Raw genomic sequence first — 24,156 nt, forward strand, 5'->3', positions numbered from 1 at the left:
TTTTTTGTTTTTCGAGACAGGGTTTCTCTGTGGTTTTGGAGCCTGTCCTGGAACTAGCTCTTGTAGACCAGGCTGGTTTCGAACTCACAGAGATCCGCCTGCCTCTGCCTCCCAAGTGCTGGGATTAAAGGCGTGCGCCACCACCGCCCTGCTCAAAGGATGCCTTTAAGGCCTACGCAAACACTAGTTTTTGGCACACTGGTTTCTCATGGATTTCGGATGAGTTTCTGCTCATTTTTGTTTTAATCTTCTCTTTTTAGTCAGTTATTTCTTCTGGAGTATGCCTAGCAGGCCCCTCTCATACTTTGACTCCAATACCACAAAACAGTGACAGTTCTCAGAAGTCATTTGTGCCCTCCAGACTTTTAGGGAACAGGACCATGCGGGCCTCTTCCTACACAGTCCCAAGGCTCCCTCTGGAAGGCTTGCTGAAGATAGACAGTTGTTTCTGTTTGTCTGTTCTGACCCATTCAACTCAGTGCCTGAGAGTCATTCCATGCTGAGCTACAGCGACTTTCTCTGCTGCTCCTGCACATAGACCCCGTGGTCTGGGCTCGGCACCCTCCTGCAATGTCGTGGTGACTGGCCAGGACTTCAGGGCCAAAGAGGGGCAGGAAATGAAGGAGGCAGGGTGGGGACAGGGAACGGAAAAACATCTTCTTCAGAACAAAAAGGGAGTTTGAGGGCTGGCGAGATGGCCCTGGGGGATAAGGGTGTTTGCCTCTGAGTACAGAGATCCTGATCCCTGCTACCTCACAGTGGAATGAAAGACCCTTCTCCTCCACGCTTCCTCTGACTTCCACCATAGTGCCCACGCGCACACACACATATGTCATATCATACTTTTTTTTTTTTGTAAGGAAAAGTTTGAGTACAAAATATGCCAAAGACCTTCTAGAACTTTGCTGTCTTCACACCTTGAAGGGTCTTATCTGCTGGCAGGCTCCTTTTTACATTGAGTAATTCATATTCAGGCTTGGGGACAGGGGACCACTGTACTTTTAAGGTGGCACAGTGATGTATCAGACATGGGAAAATAACTTGGAATAATAAATATATAATATTCAAATATTTTAATCTTCTATTATATGTAGCCCAGACTGGCCTTCAACTTAGGATCTTCCTGCCACTGTCTCCCAAGTGCTCAGATTATAGCAGTGTGCCATCACACCTGGCTCAATTTCTCCTTTTTTATTTAAATTTTATAAATTGAGCTGTTAAGTTATAAGTATTGCTTTTATGGATCATATTAACATTAAAATAACATATGAATGTAGTCTAGTAATATAAAATATGACTTGAGTGTATATGTGTAATGTATATTTATGTGTATGTATGTGTATTTACATGTATGTAAAAATATGGTATTTGGGTTGGGCTTTTTGTGTGTGTGTGTGTGTGTGTGTGTGTGTGTGTTTCTGTGGCAGGGTCCCATGTAGCCCAGGCTGGCGTCTAACTTGGTGTGTATCTGAGGATGATCTTGAACCCCTGATCCCCCTGCCTCTAGCTCCTAAGTAGTGGCATTATAGACACGTGTTGTGTCACTTTTTTTTTCTGATGGATGAAAGGGTCAAGAGTCATGAAAGTCATAAATTATCCCCAGATAAAGAGGATCTCAAGGAAACCTGAGTAAAAGCTCTGCCATTTCACCCATGACCTGTGTCCCAGGTCAGATGTCTGAAGCTCTCTACACAGCACACCCATGTGCCCATGATCCCAAGGTTGGCCTTCAGACACAATGCACTGCTGGCTGAGAGGAAATGTTGTGCTCCCTGTTCTGGCTCATACTCCCCCATTAAGGTGAACATTGCTAGCTGAACTCTGCAGAGTTCAATACCTCCCCAGTGTCTGCTGCAGTGAGCTCAAACAGGCACCTCACACCCTGCAGTTACCAAAGGCTAAACTGGGCCAGGCCAGATGGCTCAGTAGTTAGACAATGCTGCCTCTCAAGTATGATGCCTTCAGTTTGAAACCAGCACCCATGTGATGTGAGGGAGAACGGACAGACGGAAAGTTGTTTTCTGACCTCCAGAGTCACGCGCATCACACATGTATGCACACACACACGCACGCACGCACGCACGCATGCACGGAGGGAAGGAGAGAGATCAGAAGTGGCTGGGACTGTAGTTCTGTGGTCGAGTACTTACCCAGCACATACAAAGGTAGAGTCCCATCTCCAACAAAACAAAATCATCAAAGATTAAGTTGTAATCTGCTGAATTAAAATGCAGCAGCCAGCATCCTGTCGTGGTGATGCCTCACCTCGCAGCTGCCACTGGAGTTCATGAATGCCACAGTGCTGGCTTAATTTCTTGTTCTCGTGTTTTACCTACCACCTCCTATCCCTGGTCCTCTTAGACAGGGCATCATACTTTAGCCTTGGTTTTGCTATTGAAGAGCCTTGCTATACTTGGCTCCTAAGTTTTCAAGGCTGTTGCCTGTTTCTTCTGGTAAATCTCAATGTGTGTGGGTGGGGAGGTGGTGGGAAGCCTTGATTCAAATGTTCTGGTTTGGTTTTAAAATTCATTTTGGAAAACATTGGACTGTTTGGATCATTTAAGGCTTTTGCTTCAGGGAACAAGATAATTTTTCTTGCAGGGAAAAGATCTCTTTTCCCCTGCAAGTTATTTTGTCTTGGTCCAGTGTTTTTGACTCCTCAGATTTCAGGGTGACTTGCGTTGCAGGAGCAATGCTAAACTCAACCTTCCATTTTGAGCCCAGAAAAATTAATGGTGAGAAACTGGCAATGATGAGTTTCACCTTCCCAGATGATTTCCTCCGAGGTTTCCAATTACCCTCTGGTGCTGTCTGAAAGGTTAATTTCAAAGCTAGTACCATATCTAATTGTGTTAGGACCACGTGGCGTCCGAAGGACAAATCTATAGAAACAAGCACCTTGGAGGAGAAGCACACATGCAGTTCATCTTCGTTCAGAGGGCAGCTCTCTCCGCGTGTCTGCTCATCCCTGGGGGTTCTCTGAATCTGTGCGGTTGTTTGCTCAGCATCTCTGATTCAGCACGTGTGTTCCTGCTGGGGTTACTCTAGACACGTGTCCTGCATTAAAACAATTTAATATTCTTTCCCTCTTCCCCGCCCCCCAACACCCCCTGTTTTTTCTGTCTCTAGATCCTTCCACTCACGTCTTTCTCTGTCTGCTCATTTGTCCTTTGACACGTTTCTTCCAACGTACACCTTCCCCTGTGGTTGGTCTACATCCGTCTCACTACCCACCCTCTGCTGTGGAGCTCCAGGCTTCACCTTCCGTCCTCTGCCCGCTCTTTAGGAGTACCAGGCTCAGGTGGAAGAGATGAGGCTGATGATGAGTCAATTGGAAGAGGACCTCGTGTCCGCCCGGAGACGCAGCGATCTCTATGAATCCGAGCTGAGAGAGTCTCGGCTTGCTGCTGAGGAATTCAAGCGGAAGGCCACTGAATGTCAGCACAAATTGATGAAGGTAGTCAGCCACCCTCCAAGAGGGGACTTTGGGGGCACGGCCCTGGATGATCTTCACAAGATGCAAGGCCACGCTGGCTTAATGAGTGTAGGTTGGAGACACAATGAGTTTTTACTTTTTTATTTTTTTAGAAAACTCCCCTTTATTTGTAGATAACATTATTATTGTTTGTTGTAATGTTATCACAGAGACCTAGGAAGTACAACAGGTGATGTGCGTGGGTTGTTGAGATTCCCAGTATGTTGTATCTTTTTACTTACAGGCTAAGGACCAAGGGAAGCCTGAAGTGGGAGAGTACTCCAAACTTGAGAAGGTGTGTCTTCTGGGATTGGGTTTACTATTTGGGGCAAATGGTTTTGTAATATTACCAGTGACTGCTTACCACATAAGAATACTTTTGTAGAGACTTGGTGAATCTATCATATTTTATTTATTTATTTTTTTGGTGAGGGGGATTGAATGCAGGCATGTACCATTACTGATACACTACACTATGCTTCGTGCCCCTAGGTTTTAATGCTTTTTTTTTCTTTTATAAAGTCATTGGGATTTTCTTTTTTTCTTTTTTTTTTTTATTTGCATTTGTGTTTTGCTACATGTATGTCTATGTGAAGATGTCAGATCTTGGAGTTACAGACAGTTGTCAGCTGGCATGTGGGTGCTAGGACTTGAACCCAGGTCCTCTGGAAGAGCAGTCAGTGCTCTTAACCACTGAGCCATCTCTCTAGCCCCCCCCCCCTTTTTAAAGAGAGTTTTATGCAGTCATGGCTAGTCCCACACCCACTGTATAGCTGAGGATGCCCTAAATTCCTGGCCTTCCTGACTCCATCTCTCAAGTTCTGGGGTTTCAGGCACATGCCACCATCCCTGGCTAAAACAGCCTCCCCTTCTTCTCTCTCTTTCTCTCTCTCTCTCCTTTTTTTTTGGGGGGGGGTCATACTTCATCATGGTAACATCAACCCAGGTACTTGGTAAATTTTTTTTGTGTTAAGGCACCGGGCCATGTTGTCTTCATATATGTTGCTAGTCCTACAGAAATCAATAGTCCACCCCACAGTTCATGTTGGGACACACCCACGCTTCTCTGACAGGCCAGTGTTCTATGCTAGTAAGTTCTAGAAAACAAACCCCAGAGGCTCCACAGAACCCAGGAGGAAATAGGACCACGCTGCAGGTAGCAAGAGCAGGCTCTGATCGCTCTGTTCTCTCCCCGGCTTTAATTGTAGATCAATGCTGAGCAGCAGCTCAAAATCCAGGAGCTCCAGGAGAAGCTGGAAAAGGTAAGTTCCACTGAGGGGCCGTGAGGGGGCTCCCCCATTCCTGAGTCCCTGTCCGCCTCACCCCAGAGTGGTAAAGAAGAGAAAAGCAGATGATGAAGGGCGTGTGTACCGTTACCCAGATATCAGGCTTCTGGATTTCAGTTTTTCTTTTGGGATGTTAAAAACCAAACTTGTGTGAGACTCTGGGAACAGAAACCCAAAAGTGGCTTCTAGTGCCTTGGGAGGGGAGGTCTCTCGTTTTGCATGTTTGCAGGGGCAGCCTGGCTCCTTCTCCACCAGGATTGTGGCAGATCCGCTCTCTGGGGACTGTGATGGCTCCCTGGTGTCGTGGTGTGGTTATGTGTGCTGGGTGTGGGGAGATGGTGGCACAGTTTATGCTCATGGCTCTGCTCCAGTTGTGCTCTAGCTTGTTAAGGAATAATTGACAAATGCCGGAAGTGCACACAATGGTGCTCTGATGCGGTGTCCACTTGTGATGTGACGGGGTGACTAGCATCTTCGTTACGGCTCTCCCTTTTCCGGGATGGGGACAGGGAAGGAAGGTCCGCTCTTCACTTTTCAAAGCCTCTCTAGCTGAATGCAGAAGTGCCCAGCAGACGGACAGAGGGACTGTGGTTTGGGACATGGTTTCTGCATCAGATTGTCTATGCACATGCTTGGTGGTTGGTTTAATAAGGACAGTTCCTCCTTCTTTAAAAAACGTACTGTGCAAACCACAGCGGTAGCATCGCATTTCCGTTTTAGCCTTTTCCAGGTCACTAAGCACTTCGATGTGGCCAGACGACACATCTCTGTCTTCTAGCTGTTCTGTCCAATGAGTCTCTTGTTATTTGACTGAAATAATTAAAATTTGCTTTTAAAAATAAAAAGAATGGTCTTGTGCATTTCAGGGTTCAGCAGCCCTGTGGCCACTGACTCCCATTTGGCATATTACAGGTCTTAGAATTGGTGTTTTCTTATAGTTTCCACTTTTAAAATTTTTACCAGAGCTTTGCTATGCAGTCCAGGCTGGCACTGAACTCATTTATCCTCCTTCCAGATGTTGGGATCACAGGCCCGTACCAGCTGACTGGCTGCACTTGTTAAAATTACAGTTGAAGCGATACATATGAGGATGCTTTACACACACGCACGCACATGCACACACACACACACACACACACGCACACACGCACACGCGCGCACGTGCGTGCACACACATGCACATGCATCCTATGTATGTGTAAATATTATATATACATTTACATTTTAATTTGTCTCCTAAATTCAGATGTCATCCACAGTGCTGTAAAAGCTGTAGTGCAGGTTAGATCCAAATCAAAGTTAATAAATGACAAAACTAAGAGGCTCGGCCTTCTTTCTTTTTACCTTGACGATTATCACAGACCCAAGACTATATTATCAGTCCTTGAAAGGTCATAACTCGGCTAGCGTTGACCTTGTTTTCCTGTTGAAATCGTTTCCACGCTCCCTACAGGCAGAGTAGTCAGAAGGAACCAGATTAATGCTGGGTACCTCTTTGTTTGGTTCTTTGTATTGCATTGAATTGGAGAAACAAAAGATTGTCAGTCATCCCAAGAAAGAGAAGTACATCAATTTTAACTATGAGACTTGTTCCAAACTCAGTGATATTAAAAAAGAGTGTACCTAATATACACAAGATATGCAGTAAGTGAATGCTCCTGCTTTGAAGACTGGCCCTGATGTGCTCAGTATTGCCTGCTTTTTCTTTTCTCTCTTTTTTTTAAAATATTTATTCATTTATTATGTATACAATATTCTGTGTGTATGCCTGAAGGCCAGAAGAGGGCGCCAGACCTCTTCACAGATGGTTGTGAGCCACCATGTGGTTGCTGGGAATTGAACTCAGGACCTTTGGAAGAGCAGGCAATGCTCTTAACCACTGAGCCATCTCTCCAGCCCTCGCCTGCTTTTTCTGTTTTCATTTTTTTGCCCCCACACGAGTCCATGTAGACATCAGTGCCCTGTCCCCCTTTCTCCTGCCAGGCTGTAAAAGCGAGCACAGAGGCCACTGAGCTCCTGCAGAATATCCGCCAGGCCAAGGAGCGAGCCGAGAGGGAGCTGGAGAAGCTGCACAACCGAGAAGATTCTTCCGAAGGCATCAAAAAGAAGCTGGTTGAAGCCGAGGTGAGCAGGGCCCTTTCCTCAGCCCGAGCTATTTGTCCCCAGCTGACCTTGCCTTTGATCCTGGTTGTGCTGAGGCAAAGAAACTGAAACATCACTGTTCCTGTTTGACCAAACTTCTTCCCCTCTGAAGAACCCTTCCACGCCTACCTCAGCAGCTCTGAGGTGAGCGATGCCTGGACAGGTGGTCCTGCTGCTCCGCCCTGGCCTCTCCACTGCTCTGGGTTCTGTTTTCTCTAGGCTCACTGGCTGCTGCTCTGTGGTTTTCTTTTTCTTTCCCGTGTTTTGCTGTTTCTAACACAATGCAGATCTAACAGACTGTTCTCCACGGCTTCGCCAGTTACCCTCGTCGGCGACTCTGGGCCTGTGTTTTGGGCCCTTTCCCCATCAGATTCTTTGTTGTTGTTGTTGTTGAAATCATTTATATAATTATACTGAAAATCCGAGTGGCTTTTCACTGTCAAAACTTAAACAGTGCAGACAAATCGAGAGTACAAAGTGAGGCCCCTTTGCCCGTCTCTGCCTCTCTGCCGCCCTCCCTCATTGTTTGTTTCAGCGTTGATTGTAACATAATCAGTGTCTCTGTCCTGTCTGTCCCCTGGTCTTTCCTCTTCCCCACCACAGTCTTCATGTGACTCTGCCTGTACATGGTGACACGGCTGTCTGCATTCTTTGCTGCCTCCCACTGTTGTCCTGAAACCCAAGCATGTGTGTGAACAGTGCCTCAAGTCCAGAGTGACCCCAGTGCTGCAGCGAGTCCCTGACTTCTAGAAATACAAACAAGCCTCCTCTCCTCTTTGCCCTCCCTGTAGCCTTCCTCATGGTCCAGAGCTAGTTAAGCAGATGAAACGGTTTCCGGATCTCCAGCTTCAGGTCTTTCCTTCTCCCCTCCTAACTCACACAAGATAATATTCATGGACCCCCAAGTACTCCTGCCCCATCCCCAGTGTTTGAGGGTCTCTGTATACTTTTTCTTTTTGTTTTGTTTTGTTTTTTGTGGGGAGGCGGTTTAAGACAAGGTTTCTTTGTAACTTTGTCGCCTGTCCTGGAGCTAGCTCTTGTAGACCAGGTTGGCCTTGAACTCACAGAGTGCCATCACTACCCGACTTAGGGTCTCTATATATCTTAGGTGTACCCCTTGAGGCTGGGTGCACCTGAGACCTATGAAATAGCCATGTGACCCACAAATGCTGGCTCCTTTTCTCTCGCGCTTCCCCAGCCTTTGCAGTGGTGGTCAGTCTAGGCTTGCCTTGGAACTCCCATTGCCTGTTGACTACCTCTGTGTTTCCCCCAAGCTTTCTCTTTCATAATATTGTCGTGTGTCAGTGGCCTGCTCCCCCGCCCTGTCTTCTCCTGCCCTCCTCACTCCAAGCTGCCCTGCAGTGTCTCCAGAGCTCATGCCTCTTTATCCCATACCTCAACTGTGCGTTCAGATGGCCCCTTCCTGCCTTTGTGTCTGCTCTGTGATTCTCCCCCTCTTAACCCACGTCGTATTTGTTTGTTGTTTGTCCTTTGTTTTCCAAGGGCAGAGTGACATCGCCTTCTTCTCTGTATTTCACATGATGGTTAGTGTGGTACTTTGCAGATAGTAGGTGCTTGGTAAATATTTGAATGAATGAATGCACTCTTATAATCCACACTGCTGAGTACCTGGATTCTAGAGTTGTCATCTTCGCCATTGCTTCAGGTGTCCAAGATTTTTTTCTTCCCGACTTGCGTGTCTGCCTCTCGAGGGCTCTTTCCCTCGGTGCAGGTGGTATGCCCACAGCAGTTGCTCCATTAAAACTCTCTGATTGATTCACGACCTACAGGAACGCCGGCACTCTCTGGAGAACAAGGTAAAGAGACTAGAGACCATGGAGCGTAGAGAGAACAGACTGAAGGACGACATCCAGACAAAGTCCCAACAGATCCAGCAGATGGCTGATAAAATTCTGGTGAGCAGGAGCGGAAGTCGCAAAGTTCAAAGATAAGAGGCTAGAGGTCTCAAAGGGAAGGGGGCAAGAAGGCTCCAATGCCATCCCATGGGAGGTGTCACCGAGTAGGTGACCGGAGAGAGCCACATGGAGAGGAGCCTGGACCAGCCAGCATGGGACAGTTCAGCCCGGTGACAGACCTGTCCTTGCCGTTGCCGTCATTTTTCTGTGTGCTCTCACCTGGCATTTTACAGAATGAAATCATGCATTTATCTCCCCGCCTCCCCCGCCCGCTGTTCTCCTCTTTAGCAGAGTTTTGTTTGGCCATTAATGTGGTAAAACCAGTACAAAAATCTACTGGGTTTTCGACTTCTAAGACCAAAGCCCCAATTCTTGTTTTTAGAAGCGAAAGAAGTGAGTCACAGGGACTGTTTTCTCGGAGTAGTAGCTGCCACAGATCGCTGTTCACCCACGCACTGGCTCTGCTGGGTTGGCTCTTACTAGTACTTTACCCCATGGCCTCCGCTGGAGCACCCTTTTTTAGGTGTGTCATCATTCGGAGTCTGTCTTCAGCGCTGATGACCAAATTAACTTAATCAGGGAATGTGCGCTTGGGTGGCTGAGACTCTGGATATGATGATGCGCCTCCCAGGCCAGGCCGTGGCAGTGGGGGAGGCAGCACCTTCAAGTCTCGCTCCCAAAGGCAGAAGTTGGATGTCAATATTTAAGAGGTTTAGGGATGACTTGGGGTTCATGCACAATCCCCTTTTGTCCTCTAGAAGGAGGTGGGGGTGTAAATGGGCCACTTCATCTCTCTCTTCCTCACTCGTGGGAACCGAGGTGCCCGCAGCTGTATGAACTCAAGGATGGCTGGCTTACAGGCTTGTGTAGCACTTGATACAAACTCAACACCCGAAAGATTTCTCTGGGTATAGCCGCAATGTAGGGATGTTCTTGAACAAAAGGATGAAAGAGGGATCAGTTAAATTGTTTGGCTTTGCCTCCCAGTCTTTCTATTTATGTGTGTATGTGTGTGTGTCTGCACACAAGACAGATGTGGTTGTCTCCTCCCTCCCGATCTCCTGTTCTGTCATCAGAATCTCTCTCGACTCTTGTCAAGCATGTGAGTTTTACTGTGAGTAAGGGTAGGTCCTGCCACTGTTACCCCTTCCCTGATTAACAAACAGTTAACGAAGGGCTAAGCTCTTGTGGTTCCGAAGTGTTTCTCTCTTTAATGGTGATGTGTTCATTCATTCATTCAACAAATATTTAATGAGCTTCTACTATGTGCCAGGCACTGTTCCGGGGGCTGGAATACAGCAGCGAACCACAGTAGCTGCGTGACATAAGGAAGAGTTGCTCTGATGTGTGTAGTAAAAGACACGTTTTAAAAAATGACAACAACAACAAAAAATGCAAAACGCCCAAGCAGGGAGGTGTTAGTCGGACTCTTGACTGTAAATTACTATTTACGTAGCCGGCAGGCTCAGCTGTCTGAGTGCTGGGTTTTCTTTTAACCGATTTTTAGATTTCTGTTCCCATTTCTGTGCCATCTTATGAGGACTGAACCCGAGGAAAGATGACTGTCAAGTGCCTTGTAACCAAAGAGTAAAGTTTCTTGATCTGAATGTATCTTGTCACCTGCCCAAGTGCCTTTGTGTGTGACCATCTGTGCCTTCATTTTAGCTGAACGTGCCTCTTGCTCAAGAACCCTGTGCTCAGGCTGCAGGGTATATGGGACATGGGCCAAGAACGACCCATCAAGCTGTCATATAGAGATGATGCTGGCAAGCAGGTCCCAAAATGTCCTTGCTTTAAAATGCTTGCCATTGTGAGGAGAAGTTTCCAAGGGGGTGATCAGGGCCTCCTTACAGCACCATCTCTGCTTCAGTCAAAGGCCTGCAGTCCTGTTGTGAACATGCGCAAAGCCCGTGAAATGTTTTTATTAATTGGACCCCTGTTTACACTCGGCTCCCCAGGGGTGCATCTGGCACATTGCAGTGGGTTTTGTGCGCCTGGTCTGGAGCCCGAGCATTTCAGCGGCCCTCAAAGCAAAGCCTGTAGCTGCAGACTTGTGAGCCGTTGTGTGCCTGTGATTCCCAAAAGTACCCCCCACTTTCGGTTTTCTGGGCATATCCCATATAATTTCCTCATTCTTTGAAATTCTCCATCATTGCTTTGACTTCATAGAGGATTTCACAGGAGCATGAAGAGAAGAGAACTTGGGAGTAATGATTTCTGATGTCAGTAGTTAACTAAGGGTTCAGACTCCTGGTTCCGATGCAACGGCGCCTGTGTTTAGCGTGTCTTTTAGCGAGTGAACGGGATGCTGTGTTTCCTAAGAGGTCGGTTTAAAATACACAGGCAGATAAGTTGGTGTAATTTTCAAATGAATCACAATTTTGTTTAAAGGCAGAAAAAGCAATGAAAGAAGCAAGAGAACCTTCAACTTGGTCTGTTTGCTGGCTCCAGCTTCTCTTCACGCTCGTGTGTTGTGCACGCATGCATCTTCATTCTCATCGCCATTCCCATTAGCACTGCTTCATGTAAACATAGTCTCACGCGTGCGTCTCCAGTGCCCACGCTCTCCCATGCCAGTCATTTACAGTGGGCACTCCAAACGCCACGGTTATTTTTATACTTACGCTGATTGTGACGTTAGCGCGGGTTCTTGAGCAATGCTTTTATGAATGAGGAGGACTCAAAGTATTGTTTATCTTCATAATAAATTAAAATCCCTTTTCTTATTTAAGGCTGATGAACATTAACAATGAAAATAGCCCAAGGCTCAAGACAGGGTCTCTGTGCCATGCTGAACTCTTGACTGTTGCCTTGTTGCCTTTATTTCTCTGTGTAAAGTGGAGCCGCTGCCCCTGTCTGATCTGTCACGCCAACTGATCCGGCCTCACAGCCCACCAGCTGTTGTGTGTGTGTGTGTGTGTGTGTGTGTGTGTATGTGTGTGTATGTGTGTGTGTATGTATGTGTGTGTGTGTGTGTGTGTGTGTCTGCTTGGACTTGGGAGAACCAAGGCCACACACTGGCGGTTTTCTTCCCAAGAGCCTCCGTCTAGTGTTGGAGGGAGCAGTGGCTGCAGTGACCTGCAGTGCCTGTGACAGTTGTGTTTCCTGTGATTGTCTCGTGTGCATTGGCTCCCTTCCCCGAGCACGCCTGACTGACTATTCTTTTGTGTCCAGGAGCTGGAGGAGAAACACCGAGAGGCTCAGGTCTCAGCACAACACCTAGAAGTACACTTGAAGCAGAAAGAACAGCACTACGAGGAAAAGATTAAAGTAAAGCCACCCTGCCGGTCCTGTCTAAACCTTTCCGAGCACGCGGGTGGCTTTCCTGCATCCGCGGGCACTTGGGTTCACAGCTTGTTAGAGCAAAGGGTGGTGTAGGCTAAACCCTGTCCTTACTGCATGATGGGAGATTTTCAAATCTGGAGCTTAATATATTCTTCATTCCATATTGTGGTTCCATCTTTATTCATTCATTTTTAACCCACGGTGGTTTGGGGCGTGATTTATGTAGATTTGCCCACGTAGTCATGATATTCTTTGCTTTTGACTTTCTCTCTGCATCTCTGACTTCATTCAGTACCTTTTCCTTTCATTTAAAGTACATCCTTGAGAACTTAATTTTGTAAAGAGCTACTGTTGTTCTGAAAATGTGCTTGCATAATCCTCATTTTAAATTTTTTTATTTTTAAATTTTAATTTAATTTTTTAATTTTAGGTGTGTGGTGGGGGTGGGGTATATGCATGTGAGTGTAGTACCTGAGGAGGCCAGAAGAGGGCAATGGATTTGTTTTTTGTTTGTTTTGTTTTGTTTTTTTTTCTGGAGCTGGGAGTTACAGATGGTTTTGAGTCACCTGACGTGGGTGTTGGGAATTGAACTCAGGTCCTCTAAAAAAGCAGCCAGCACTCTTTTTTTGTTTTTTTCGAGACAGGGTTTCTCTGTGGCTTTGGAGCCTGTCCTGGAACTAGCTCTGTAGACCAGGCTGGTCTCGAACTCACAGAGATCCGCCTGCCTCTGCCACCCGAGTGCTGGGATTAAAGGCATGTGCCACCATCGCCCGGCGCAGCCAGCACTCTTAATACTCTCCAGCTCCTTAGTTTCATTTTTTAGAAATGGCATTATAGTACAAAATCATCCATTTAATTCATTATGACATTTTTTACATGTCTAATCAGTTGCTTTTTTCACATCTCTTCGGTTACCCTCTCTTGTGTCCCTGCCCCCTCACCTTCACTTTTGTGTTATTTACTTTCTCGAATGTGCATTTTAAGTTGGTGTATTTGTTGGATGTAACAGTGTCCATCCCCATTCTTTTTTTAAATGCTTTTTATTATTTGATATTTGATAATATTATTTATAATTTGATATTTGCATATAACCATGCATGCATTTTGGTCATTTTCACTCATACTTTCCTCGGCTCCACTGTACTGCCCCCAACCACTTCCAAGTTCAGTTTGTGCTGCCGATGTACACGTCAGCCTCGTTCTTAGGGTGCCATGTTCTCTGTAGCTGCGACAGTGCTCTTTGGCCACTCAACCCCACTCTTACTGTTATCTTCTTGAAAATGAAGCTAAGCTTGTGTGTATGTGTCTTTGTGTGTGTGTGTGTGTCTCCTTCTGTCTTTAATTCTGTAGTCTTGCTGTGAGTTGTTGGGACGTTGATTTCTTTTATTTATCCTGCTGGAAATTTTGAGTAGATTGATACATTTTTACTCAATACCAAGAAAATCAGTGTTTAATATATTTCAAGTATTATTTTTGCTCTCTTTTGTCTTTGTTGCCATCTTGAGAACTTAAGTAGACATGGGCTAGATCTCCTGGAATCCACTCTTTTCCATGTTTTCATTTCTTTGTCCCTCTGTGCTGTATCCTAGGTGATTTCTACTGCCTTGATTTCCACTTTGCTAAGCCTCTCTTAACTGTGTCTAAACTGCTGACAAACCTGTGTATTGAGGTTTTAATTTCAGGAATATGTTTTATTTCTAGGTAGATATGCTATTTGTTTTATTCCCAAGTTTGCTAGATTATGAAAGATAATTTTTGATCCTATATATTCATTTTCAGGTCTGTCATTTTTTGAGCATTTGTATCTGATGACTGGTGTGTTGAAGATTGGCTTTGCACCCCTCTCTTTTTCTCCCTCACGATGATGGCTGTTCCCTTTTGCCCGTTTTCTTTGTTGCATCATTACAGAAAACTTTGACTTCAGTCTTCTCTCATACGTGAGGCTATGAGACAGGAGCTCCAGTTCACTTGGGTCAGCAAATGCCTTCAGATAGAAACAACTTTGTTTTAGTTGTTCTTTCTTTGTCTGCTGTTGCTTAGCTTTTGGTCTGAAATACTTTCTCTTGTCAGCACCCCTACCCCCACTCCTGAGAACTGAGCCCCGGTCACATGACTTTGGTCATTCTATCATATGTGATCGTTTCTTTGCCCAGTCATTGAAAGAGGCTGTTGGTGTCTGTGGTGACCCTGTTCTGGGTTTGCTTGCATCCTTAGCATTAAGAGGTCCTTTCTTGGCGAGTCCAGCATGTCCGTCCTCACCCAGACACACTGCCATCACCGCCTGCCACTCTCTCTTAGCTGTGGCAATTTTCAGTTACTTTTTATTAAATGACTGTAGGAAAATGTCCAGATGTGGCCTCTTAAATTTATCGAGCTCACCTTTAGTTTAGAATTTGTAGTGGTTTCCAGACTTTAGTGTTCAGAATGCCTGCATAACGACAGTTAACCCCCTTGTGGAATCCGCTGTGTGGTTTGAATGATGAAACTGAAGGCCCATCAAAAGCCACGTCTGTCTTACATCTCTGTCCCCTGCCAGTCAAACCCTGTCAAAGCCAAGATGCTTTCATTCTGGGTGATGGCATGTCCCTTTTGATCAACGTGCAGGTTGTATCAGGACCCATTGCTGCCAAGGTCGAGATCTGATTTAGAACAGTCATTCTGAGTAGCCATCTTCCTTTGCCTTAGCACCCTGGAGAAGGGGGCTTCCTTAGCCTGGGCATCCTAGGTGTTGTGCAATCTCTGGTCCCTTCTAGCTAGACAGAACTCTATCTTATAGACCCCAGGGAATGTTCCAGAAAAGCTGTTTTCTTCTGCCTTCTCTCCTGGGATCCAGACAAGCTGTTCCCTCTGAACTCTTCTGTATTGTATTGTTGGTTCCAGCTTCTGTAAGGCCATTTTGGTCATAGCTCTGATCATACCCCGGATCCACTGTGTTCTTGCTCATAATTTTAGAACCACGCTCAGGCATCCAACAGAACGGTCACTTTATTACCCCACTGAGTGCTCCGAACCCTCATGACCCTGCTTGCCACCTTCCAGGCTTCTCCACTAACTTTCTTTCTTTCTTTTTTTTCCTTCCTCATTGAATTCTAGTTGAAAGCCCTCTTTGATGTTTGTTTTTTCCTTTATCTTGTGGACCCCTTCCCCGCTGACTAGTTCTTTTTTAGGGACAATGTCCTCAGGAGCCATGGAGGGCCCCTCACAATAGACATTGTGGGAAAGGCGGATTTCAGGTCCCATCTGTGACCCCGATTCTAACAGCTTTATTTCCAGTCTTCTGGCGGATGTTGGATGGCAGTGTTGTTATTCACAAAAGCAAAGCGAACTCTTTGTGGTGAGGAGCATAGGTTCTTACTTGGTCAAAGGCTCGGGGAGTTCAGTATCTTTCCTCTCTGTCCCCGGGGTTTTGGTGATTCGGAGGGTCAAGTGCCTTGCAGAACACTGGATCAAACTGGTGGTTGGTGACACCGTTGCTGTTCTATTTTTCCTCTTTGGGACCAGGTGCTCACAGTAACAGCCTGAGCCCTGAGAACACAGCATTTCTCTCTTCCTGAGCACAGTGTCTTTTTCCAGGGACTTTTAATCCTGGTTATATCAGAGGAAAAAAGGATCTTTCCCCCTGTCTTTTATATTATCTGTCCCACCCACACACCGGTGGGCAACATCATCTTGTCGCTGGCTGTATCAGAACATCAGCCCCAGTCGCCCAGACTCTGTCGCCCTTCATCTCCTTTCCTTCTGAGATGCATGGCTTGGGAGTATTCAGAATTCATTTTGTACAAATTAGGAGCAAGGCATGTTTTGAAAACCACCGCTAAGAGACACCCCCCCCCCCCAGGTAATGCTCTCAAATGCTAGGCGCTTCCCTGTCTAGGTCTAGGCACTGAGCGCTCCCTCTTCCCACATGCTGGAATCAGCCTTCTTGGTTTGGGCACAGCTCTCCGGTCTTTGGAGCTGCCCGACTTCCCAGCAGACTTCTCATTCATGTCCACCTGGTTTTGGGCATTTGGTGGCGATGGTCTCTTCTTCAAGTCGTCTTGGTGAATGAATTGACTCTGCTCGGGTTTCATCTTTTTTTTTTTTGCTCTGGAGTCTGGAGGCCTGGACCTCTGCTGCCTCTCTTCCCCTCCTCCCCCAGTTTAGCTTCCTGGGATATTCACATCTTGTGTCTCCGTAGGTATTGGACAATCAGATAAAGAAAGACCTGGCCGACAAGGAGAGCCTGGAGAACATGATGCAGAGACATGAAGAGGAGGCCCACGAGAAGGGCAAAATCCTCAGCGAGCAGAAGGCGGTAGGTAGCAAGACTCCAGGCCACCTTCCCGAGAAGGGTTTCGAGTGAGGCCGAGAGTCCCTCCATTTCATCTGGTAACGTGTTCTCTCCGTGGCATCATACAGGGTCTGTGGGTACTAGGAAACTTCGTTCCCCAAAGAACAGTGGCTGGATTTGTGTTCTCTAGTGACTGACACCTCAGGGTCCCTTCAAAGTGCCTCTGGACAGCACCCAGTGGCCCTCAGGCTCCCACGTCACTCTCTCTTTTAAAATTTACTGATTTCTCTCCCTTCAAACTTGCTGGGCATGGAACTGGCCTGGGATACATGTAACTCCATCCATATTATCCCAGATGCTCATGGGGGTTTCCTGCCCCAGAATCCCCAAGGGAAGGGCTGGGACTGCAGCATAGCACAGTTCAAGTGCTTTCATACATGAGGACGCTGGCTTTCATGCCTCCTCCCCTGGCTCTGCAGCATAGCACAGTTCAAGTGCTTTCATACATGAGGACGCTGGGTTTCATGCCTCCTCCCCTGTCTCTCTAAAGGAGGGGCCTGTCCAAGGTACACACTTGCTTTTTGAGATGGTTTCTCTGTAGCCTTGGAGCCTGTCCTGGAACTAGCTCTTCTAGACCAGGCTGACCTTGAACATTAAAGGCGTGTGATACCTCCGCAGCCCCTAATTTTATTTTTATCTGACCCCACCCTTAGCTAAACTGAGAAACCGCTAATGTAGAGAAATGTGTTATAATGTTTACGTAGTTGTATGTTCGAGCTCCTAGAGGCCCGGGTTGAGTACAAATGGCACTGAGATGTAAGAGGCCTGCTTCTGTGCAGGATGGCCGCTTCCCTGAGAGCTCCTGCTAGCTGATTTTGATACAGGCCACTTAGTGTGGAGACAGTGGTTTCAGTTGGAGAAACAACTGAAATATCTTTCATATTCATCGATTTACTCATTGATGAATACCATCCACTGAGCAATGACACCTGTGACCTTCAGGGTACAGCCTAGTGCAGTCTCTCACTACCTCTGGCCAACCCACCTGTGGACATTTGTAAGGGCCCACCCTCACCCCTTTCTGACTAGACTGTCCGTGTGTGAGGTGTCAGGGGTCACCTGTGTTTCAGATGATCAATGCTATGGACTCCAAGATCAGATCCCTGGAGCAGAGGATTGTGGAACTGTCCGAGGCCAACAAGTTGGCGGCAAACAGCAGTCTCTTCACTCAGAGGAACATGTAAGCAGTTTACTGCGCTTCCCTCAGCTCCGGAACAGAAAGTCTGTTCTTTTGTCTGATGGAAACCGTCACGGGCTAAGTCAAGTGTGTGCATCGGCTGAGCCGTGCTGTGCACACTTGTGTAGTTTTGCTCTCCTTTGAATGGCCTCACCCCTGTGTGGCCTCTCTTTTTTAGTCAGGCATTCTTTTGGTTTTTTGAGACAGGGTTTCTCTGTGTGGCCCTGGCTGTTCTAAAACTCACTCTGTAGACCAGGCTGGCCTTGAACTCACAGAGATCCGCCTGTCTCTGTCTCCCGAGTGCTGGGATTAATGGTGTGCATCACTACCAAGGTATGCGTCACGTATTCTCAGGTACCTCAGATTCCTACAGACCACAGAACATTTCCTGTGCCTGAGGAAGCTGGCTAGAGCTTGTTTCTGGAAAGCTTCTGTCCCTGTTCCCATCCTGGGCTGCTGTTAATCAGCAGGAGGTGACTTTGTGTGCACCCAGTTCAGCCATGCATCCTGCTATAGGGAGCTGTGCCTCGGGGGTCAGCCAGGGCCAGCCAAGTTTACAAATGCTCAGATCACGGTCTCCTTGCCTGAATTTACAGTCCTGAGGAATGTCTTCCCTCGGCACATCCCTTCAGAGACCTTTGGAAACACTCCCATCTTACTATGAACCACCCACTCTTTAGTCTTGGGTTCTCGGGTTTGATACTTGTCACAGTTGGCAGGAAGGTGAGGAACACCACAGAGTTCTAGAAGGAGCAAAGTTGTCTTTTCTCGATTGCAGCATCTTTTACAGAGCGTGCATTGTGAACTCCCCCTCTACTTGAAGGAGGCCTCTCTCTACTCTGTATACAGGCTCTAAAAGAAACAAACAAAAAGGTCTACCAAAGGATTGTAATGTTAGCATCTGTTGCTTGACCATACGTAATCCCGTTGACAAGGAACTCAGAGCACTGTTGACTACTCACTGAAGATGTACCCTCTCACCCCATTTCTGCCTGCTGTACCAGGGAGACATGCTTGCCTCTGATGAGTCTGTTTGGTTTACCCCCCCCCCCCACCAGGAAGGCCCAGGAAGAGATGATTTCAGAACTCAGGCAGCAGAAATTTTACCTGGAGACACAGGCCGGGAAACTGGAGGCCCAGAACCGAAAGTTGGAAGAGCAGCTGGAGAAAATCAGCCACCAAGACCACAGTGACAAGAATCGGCTGCTGGAGCTGGAGACAAGGTTGAGGGAGGTGAGGATGAAGGGTTTTGCTGGGGGAATCCAGTCCCTGAGTCAGCCAGTGTCCAAAGCGTAAATCAGTACACACTGGAGGCCTTGTGCGTGCACATTCCACAACATGCCTGTGGGAGTTTGGGTTTCTCCTTCTACCATGTAAGCCTCTGGATTTCAAACTCAGGTTTGGCTGCAAACCCCTTGACCTGTTAAGCCCTCTTGGCAGCCCCCTAGTTTTCTGTTCATGGATCGTATGTCCGTGCTTTAGGCTCCTTATCTCTAAAGTGTCAGTGGTGACGTTTCTCCCTTTTAGGGCTCTGTGGGAGTCGTGTAGATTGAAGCATCTGAAGCATCTGTCCAACAGTACTAAGAAGTTCCCCCTTCAGCAGGATTTAACGAGATGTACAGTTCATGCATGGGCAGGCTGCAGGCCTATGATTGGCCGAGGTCGGTCTCATAATCACAGGAGATTTAAAAGACAGCCAGGTTAAGGTTTGGCTGATGGAGGAAAACTAGGAGTATTGGAGAGCTAAACTGTGGAGAGGGATGTTACACATGATTTAACTGGGCTCCAAAGACAAATTCCATTTCCAGGGCTTGTCAAGGTACGGGTCCCTCCAGTAGCATCCTCCAGGGCCTTATAGTGCGCGTATGGCGTCGTCCTCAGTTTTTTCTAAGTTCTTTGAGACCATGACCAGCCTGTCTCAGCCTCCTGAGGGAGCCACAGTTGTGAGCCACAAAGGCTGTTTTATCATCTTAAAAAGGGAATTGGAAGGGGCATGGAGTTTGTAGCTTTTTAGTTTCTTTTTGTTTGTTTGTAGGGAGTAGTCTGTGTGATTGGTTTGGAGAATCGGTCTCACTTGAACTATCCAAGGCTACACTTTGATTTTTCGCAGTAGAGTCAGCCTTAAGGGTGTCAGTGCAGACAGCCCAGACAGACAGGCGCCTTCAGCCTTGGCGAGCCAGCTGTCTTTCACCTTTCCTCTCCACGAAGACAGCCTTCCTGGGGTGCAGTAGCTCCTCTGGGTAGCCATGTCCTCGGGGAACCTTGTTGGCGTTTCTTTCTTTAATAGCTCACTGCTTCTCCCACCCCAGGGGCGGTAGGAGAAACTTAAAATGTTTCCTAAGAGGCTCAGGGCTCTCATTCTCCCTGGAAGTCCATCTTCTCTGGGCGACATGCTAGTGTGAGATTCAGGACAGAGGCCTCAGCCTCAAATCTGCTTCGCCTTAAAGGGCCCTGAGCTTTCTCCTTAGTCCCGGCGTGCTGTGGTGGCTCCTTCTGTGACCTTCGGGACTTCTGGGTTCTGCTTTAAGTGCCCAGCCTTTTGCTACCAGATTTCTCCTTGCTTCACTGTCGCCCGTGTCTCGGGCTTTCGCCAGTGGACATCTGGGGAGTTTGCAGGCTCGCTGGTAGAGTCCCAGCCTGCACTGACAGCTGGCATTTTAATGAGACAAACAGGAAGACATTGTGTTTGCAAACATGAACTCCTACCATGCTTCCTGGGTTCGAATGCCAGCCATACCGTCTTTTTATTTTGTATTTTTTTCAAACTGTAAAATTTGCATAATTGCCTCTCCCTGAGTGGAGGGAGTGGTGACACCTCCCTCATCGGCTTCTTGGGGAGCTCTGTGAGTGACAGTGCCTGGTGTCTTCTAAGTTCTGTTTTCTGTGGTCACATCACCTTCGTTGTTGTCACGTGAGAATCCTGAACTCTTGGCTTCAGCTCTCACTGACGTGTTGAGGACTGGCAGATCTAGACTCAGCCAGGCTCTGCTGTTGAGTTTCTGAGCCGGTGTTGCGGAGGACTTTAGACCACTGCACTTGGGTTTCCCGTGAGGGTGAAGTTCAATGTGTTAGTATGTTAATACTGAGCTGTGTCCCCTCTCCACGGCCCCGTCCAGTCCCCCTACCGTCCCTGCACTGATGCTCTTCCTCTTCTGAGCCGGGGTCGCTGGTGGTACTCTCTGGAAGGCACCCCTTTGGAAACACCACAGATAGTCAGCTCTCCTCTGTCCTTTGTTCCACCCCCATTCAAATTAGCCACACATCTTCTGCAGTTCTCTCTTCTCTTTGCTCTGGTGACCTGGGACTTGGTTGTCACCTTTTCTGGGGTACCTTCTCTGCTGGATATGTCCTTCACTTCCCCCAGTGAGTGTGCTGAGTTTATCCTGTACCCTTGTTACTACTAGTCCCCAAAGGTAGCCTATTATTATAGCAAGCATGTCTTACTGGTTCGGCATGGTCCTGGGATGACTTTGTCCATGCTGGTCAGGTTGGATGCCTCACTTTCCCTGTCTGGAAAAAAAAAATCCCTGTTGAACTTGGCCAGGGCCTTGTGCGTGCTAGGCTCAAGCAAAACCCAGGGTTATGTTTCTAGTCCTTTCCCATCTAATTTGAGTCCTGTAAATTCTTATTATTTTACGATGTGTGCCATGCATTTGCAGTGCCCGCAGAGGCCAGAAGAAACTGTCAGATCTCCTGGGACTAAAGTCACTTGCTTTGCCTTTCCATACAAGTCCATCTTATTGAATTGGCTCTGCCTGGGTAGCTCATCTGGGCCATCAGTGTCCCCTGAAGCTTGTTGCTCTTTGGAATCAGTCTGTGCTTACTGAGGCCCATGGAGGATGTCAGATCCCATGGAGCTGCCTGATGTGGGTGCTGGGGACTGAGCTCAATCCTCTGCAAGGGCAGCAAGTGCTCTTCACTGCTGAGCCATCTCTCTAGCCCTTCTCCTGTAAATTCACTTCAGCCCTTCTCCTGTAAATTCACAGTAGTTTCAGAGTTCCAGAGTCAGCTACCATACTCTGCTGTTTGTACAGCATCCTTCCATGTCCCAGCTTTTACACTCGACTACAGAATGAGGACGGTTGGCCTCATCGCTCTTCTCAACGCAAAGGTGGAGGCTGTCCTTCTTCTCCATATCTTCTTCTATGCATAAATGCCTCATTAAGCTTTTCTAAAATGAGCCAGGCAGTGATGGCACATGCCTTTAATCCCAGTGCTTGGGAGGCAGAGGCAGATGCAGACGGATCTCTGAGTTCGAGGCCAGCCTCTTCTACAAGAGCTAGTTCCAGGACAGCTAGGACTGTTACACAGAGAAACCCTGTCTCAAAACAAACAAACAAACAAAAGTTCTAAAATGGATGCCTAAAATATTGAGTGGATGATTGGGCTGGTAGAGAGTGCTTACCTCAAAATAGGACATTCATGTAGGCTATCTAATGGGAATAAATCAGCGTGAGAATACTGAGGAGAAATAGAATCCAGTTTCCATCCGAGACTCCCACCGTCTTATCTTTCTTTTTTTTTTTTTTTTTTGGTTTTTCGAGACAGGGTTTCTCTGTGGCTTTGGAGCCTGTCCTGGAACTAGCTCTGTAGACCAGGCTGGTCTCGAACTCACAGAGATCTGCCTGCCTCTGCCTCCCAAGTACTGGGATTAAAGGCGTCCGCCACCACCGCCCAGCTCCGTCTTATCTTTCTTTGGAAGCCTTCCTAAGCATCTGAGTGTCTATGAGTTAGGGATGGTCATTGGGGCAATCCATGATACACAAGCCCGTGGCTTCATCCAAGTCCCTGTGAATTAGGGATGGTCATTGTGGCACGGCTCTAGGATTCCCCTCCATGATGCCCAAACTTGTGGCTGCATCTAAGTGTCTGTGAGTTAGAGATAGTCATTGGGGCACGGCTCTAAGACTCCCTCAGTGATACCCAAACCCATAACTGCTCAAGTGCCCTTTCAAAGATAGGGAAGTACTTGCATATAACCTACACACATCTCACAAGTGCCTTGGGTCACACGAAACAACATTGCTATGCAGTTGCTCTCCAAGAAGCTAATTGGCCGGGCGGTGGTAGTGCACATCTTTAATCCTAGCGCTAGGGAGGCAGAGGCAGGTGGGTCTCTGAGTTCAAGGACAGCCTGGTCTACAGAGTGAGTTCCTGAAAAACCAAAAGAAAGGATGAAAGAAAGAAAAAAGTAAAACCAAAATCTTCATTCTCCTGCTTAGGGGAAGATGACAATTCTGTATGTGTTATGTGTTCAAGCATGTCTCTGAATATTTTCAGTCCGTGGTTGAATGAGTCCATGGAGGCAGAACCCATGGGAGAGTTCACTGCACGTCCTGCTGTATTTATTTCTTAGTGCTGTTGCTCTGAGACACACATGGACCCTCTGACAAGGCTGAGCTGTTGGCCAAGACCAGGTCTAAGCTGCAGACTCTGCTTCATCTTCACAGTCTCTCTCTACAGTCCACTGAGCGTGTAACCTCTTCTTCCTCAGGTCAGCCTGGAGCATGAGGAGCAGAAGCTGGAGCTGAAACGCCAGCTCACGGAGCTGCAGCTGTCCCTGCAGGAGCGAGAGTCCCAACTGACAGCCCTGCAGGCAGCCAGGGCGGCCCTGGAGGGCCAGCTCCGCCAGGCAAAGACAGAGCTGGAGGAGACAACGGCGGAAGCAGAGGAGGAGATCCAGGCACTGACGGTTAGTCTGTGAGCACTCTGGCAGGATCAGGAGGTCTTATCTGGGAGGAGAGTAGGCGCCAAGTGTCTTTGTTTACTCTTTGAGATGTCAGGAGAGGAGGGGGAGAACGATTCATGGGTGTGGATAGTGGGTGTTAAAATAGCTTGTGTAGCTAAACTTCTTTGTTGACTAGCTCATGCGGTAAGATCTTCCTTCCTGAGCACTTTGAAAAATTCCCCCTGTTCTCCTTTTTAAGCAATCATTGTTACATGTGAAATTCATTTTCAGCTGGAGTTGGTGTACTTGAGTTTTCTACCTTGGTTTTTAATAATCATAAGAAATTAATAATTTCTGTCTTATAGTAGTCTTTATACCTTAACCCTGGGACTTATTTTTGTTTTGCTTTGTTTTTGTTTGTTTGACTTTTGTTTTTCCTTGGTTTCGTTTGTGTTACTATTTCTTTTAAGCCATAGATTCTGCTTTATTTTATTTTTGAAACAAGAGAGGTTTTAAGATGAGGATTTGCTGTGTAGCCCAGGATGGTCTTGAACTTACAATCCCCCTGCCTCTGCTTCCCAATGCTAGGGTTTCAGGTGCAGTCCCATGCTTCATGTGTTTGTTTGTTTTGTTTTTTGTTTTTTTTTCTTTTTTTTTCAGTTTTAATTTTTTTTAATTTATTTATTTATTAAAAATTTCTGTCTCTTCCCCACCACCGCCTCCCATTTCCCTCCCCCTCCCCCAATTAAGTCCCCCACCTCCTCAGCCCAAAAAGCAATCAGGGTTCCCTGTCCTGTGGGAAGTCCAAGGAACCCCCACCTCCATCCAGGTCTAGCAAGTTGAGCATCCAAACTGCCTAGGCTCCCACAAAGCCAGT

General features: G+C 47.1%; 1 protein-coding gene across 5 annotated transcripts in view; it reads left to right on the top strand.

Annotated features, from left to right (window-relative positions):
- Positions 1-24,156, top strand: part of Cit (citron rho-interacting serine/threonine kinase) — a 167,977-nt gene that overhangs the window by 85,039 nt on the left and 58,782 nt on the right. For 3 of the 5 annotated variants that reach the window (XM_026784016.1, XM_026784019.1, XM_026784021.1), the window contains 10 exons: positions 3,287-3,544; positions 3,720-3,770; positions 4,684-4,737; positions 6,745-6,885; positions 8,694-8,819; positions 11,994-12,089; positions 16,282-16,398; positions 17,505-17,614; positions 18,670-18,844; positions 23,106-23,303. In XM_026784016.1, coding sequence (XP_026639817.1) covers positions 3,287-3,544; positions 3,720-3,770; positions 4,684-4,737; positions 6,745-6,885; positions 8,694-8,819; positions 11,994-12,089; positions 16,282-16,398; positions 17,505-17,614; positions 18,670-18,844; positions 23,106-23,303 — 1,326 coding nt within the window. The remainder of the gene's footprint in view (positions 1-3,286; positions 3,545-3,719; positions 3,771-4,683; positions 4,738-6,744; positions 6,886-8,693; positions 8,820-11,993; positions 12,090-16,281; positions 16,399-17,504; positions 17,615-18,669; positions 18,845-23,105; positions 23,304-24,156) is intronic. The other 2 variants (XM_026784008.1, XM_026784014.1) reach the window with 1 other exon arrangement.

This window comes from Microtus ochrogaster, chromosome 2 (genome assembly GCF_000317375.1).
Source record: "Microtus ochrogaster isolate Prairie Vole_2 chromosome 2, MicOch1.0, whole genome shotgun sequence".
NCBI classification, from domain to species: domain Eukaryota; kingdom Metazoa; phylum Chordata; class Mammalia; order Rodentia; family Cricetidae; genus Microtus; species Microtus ochrogaster.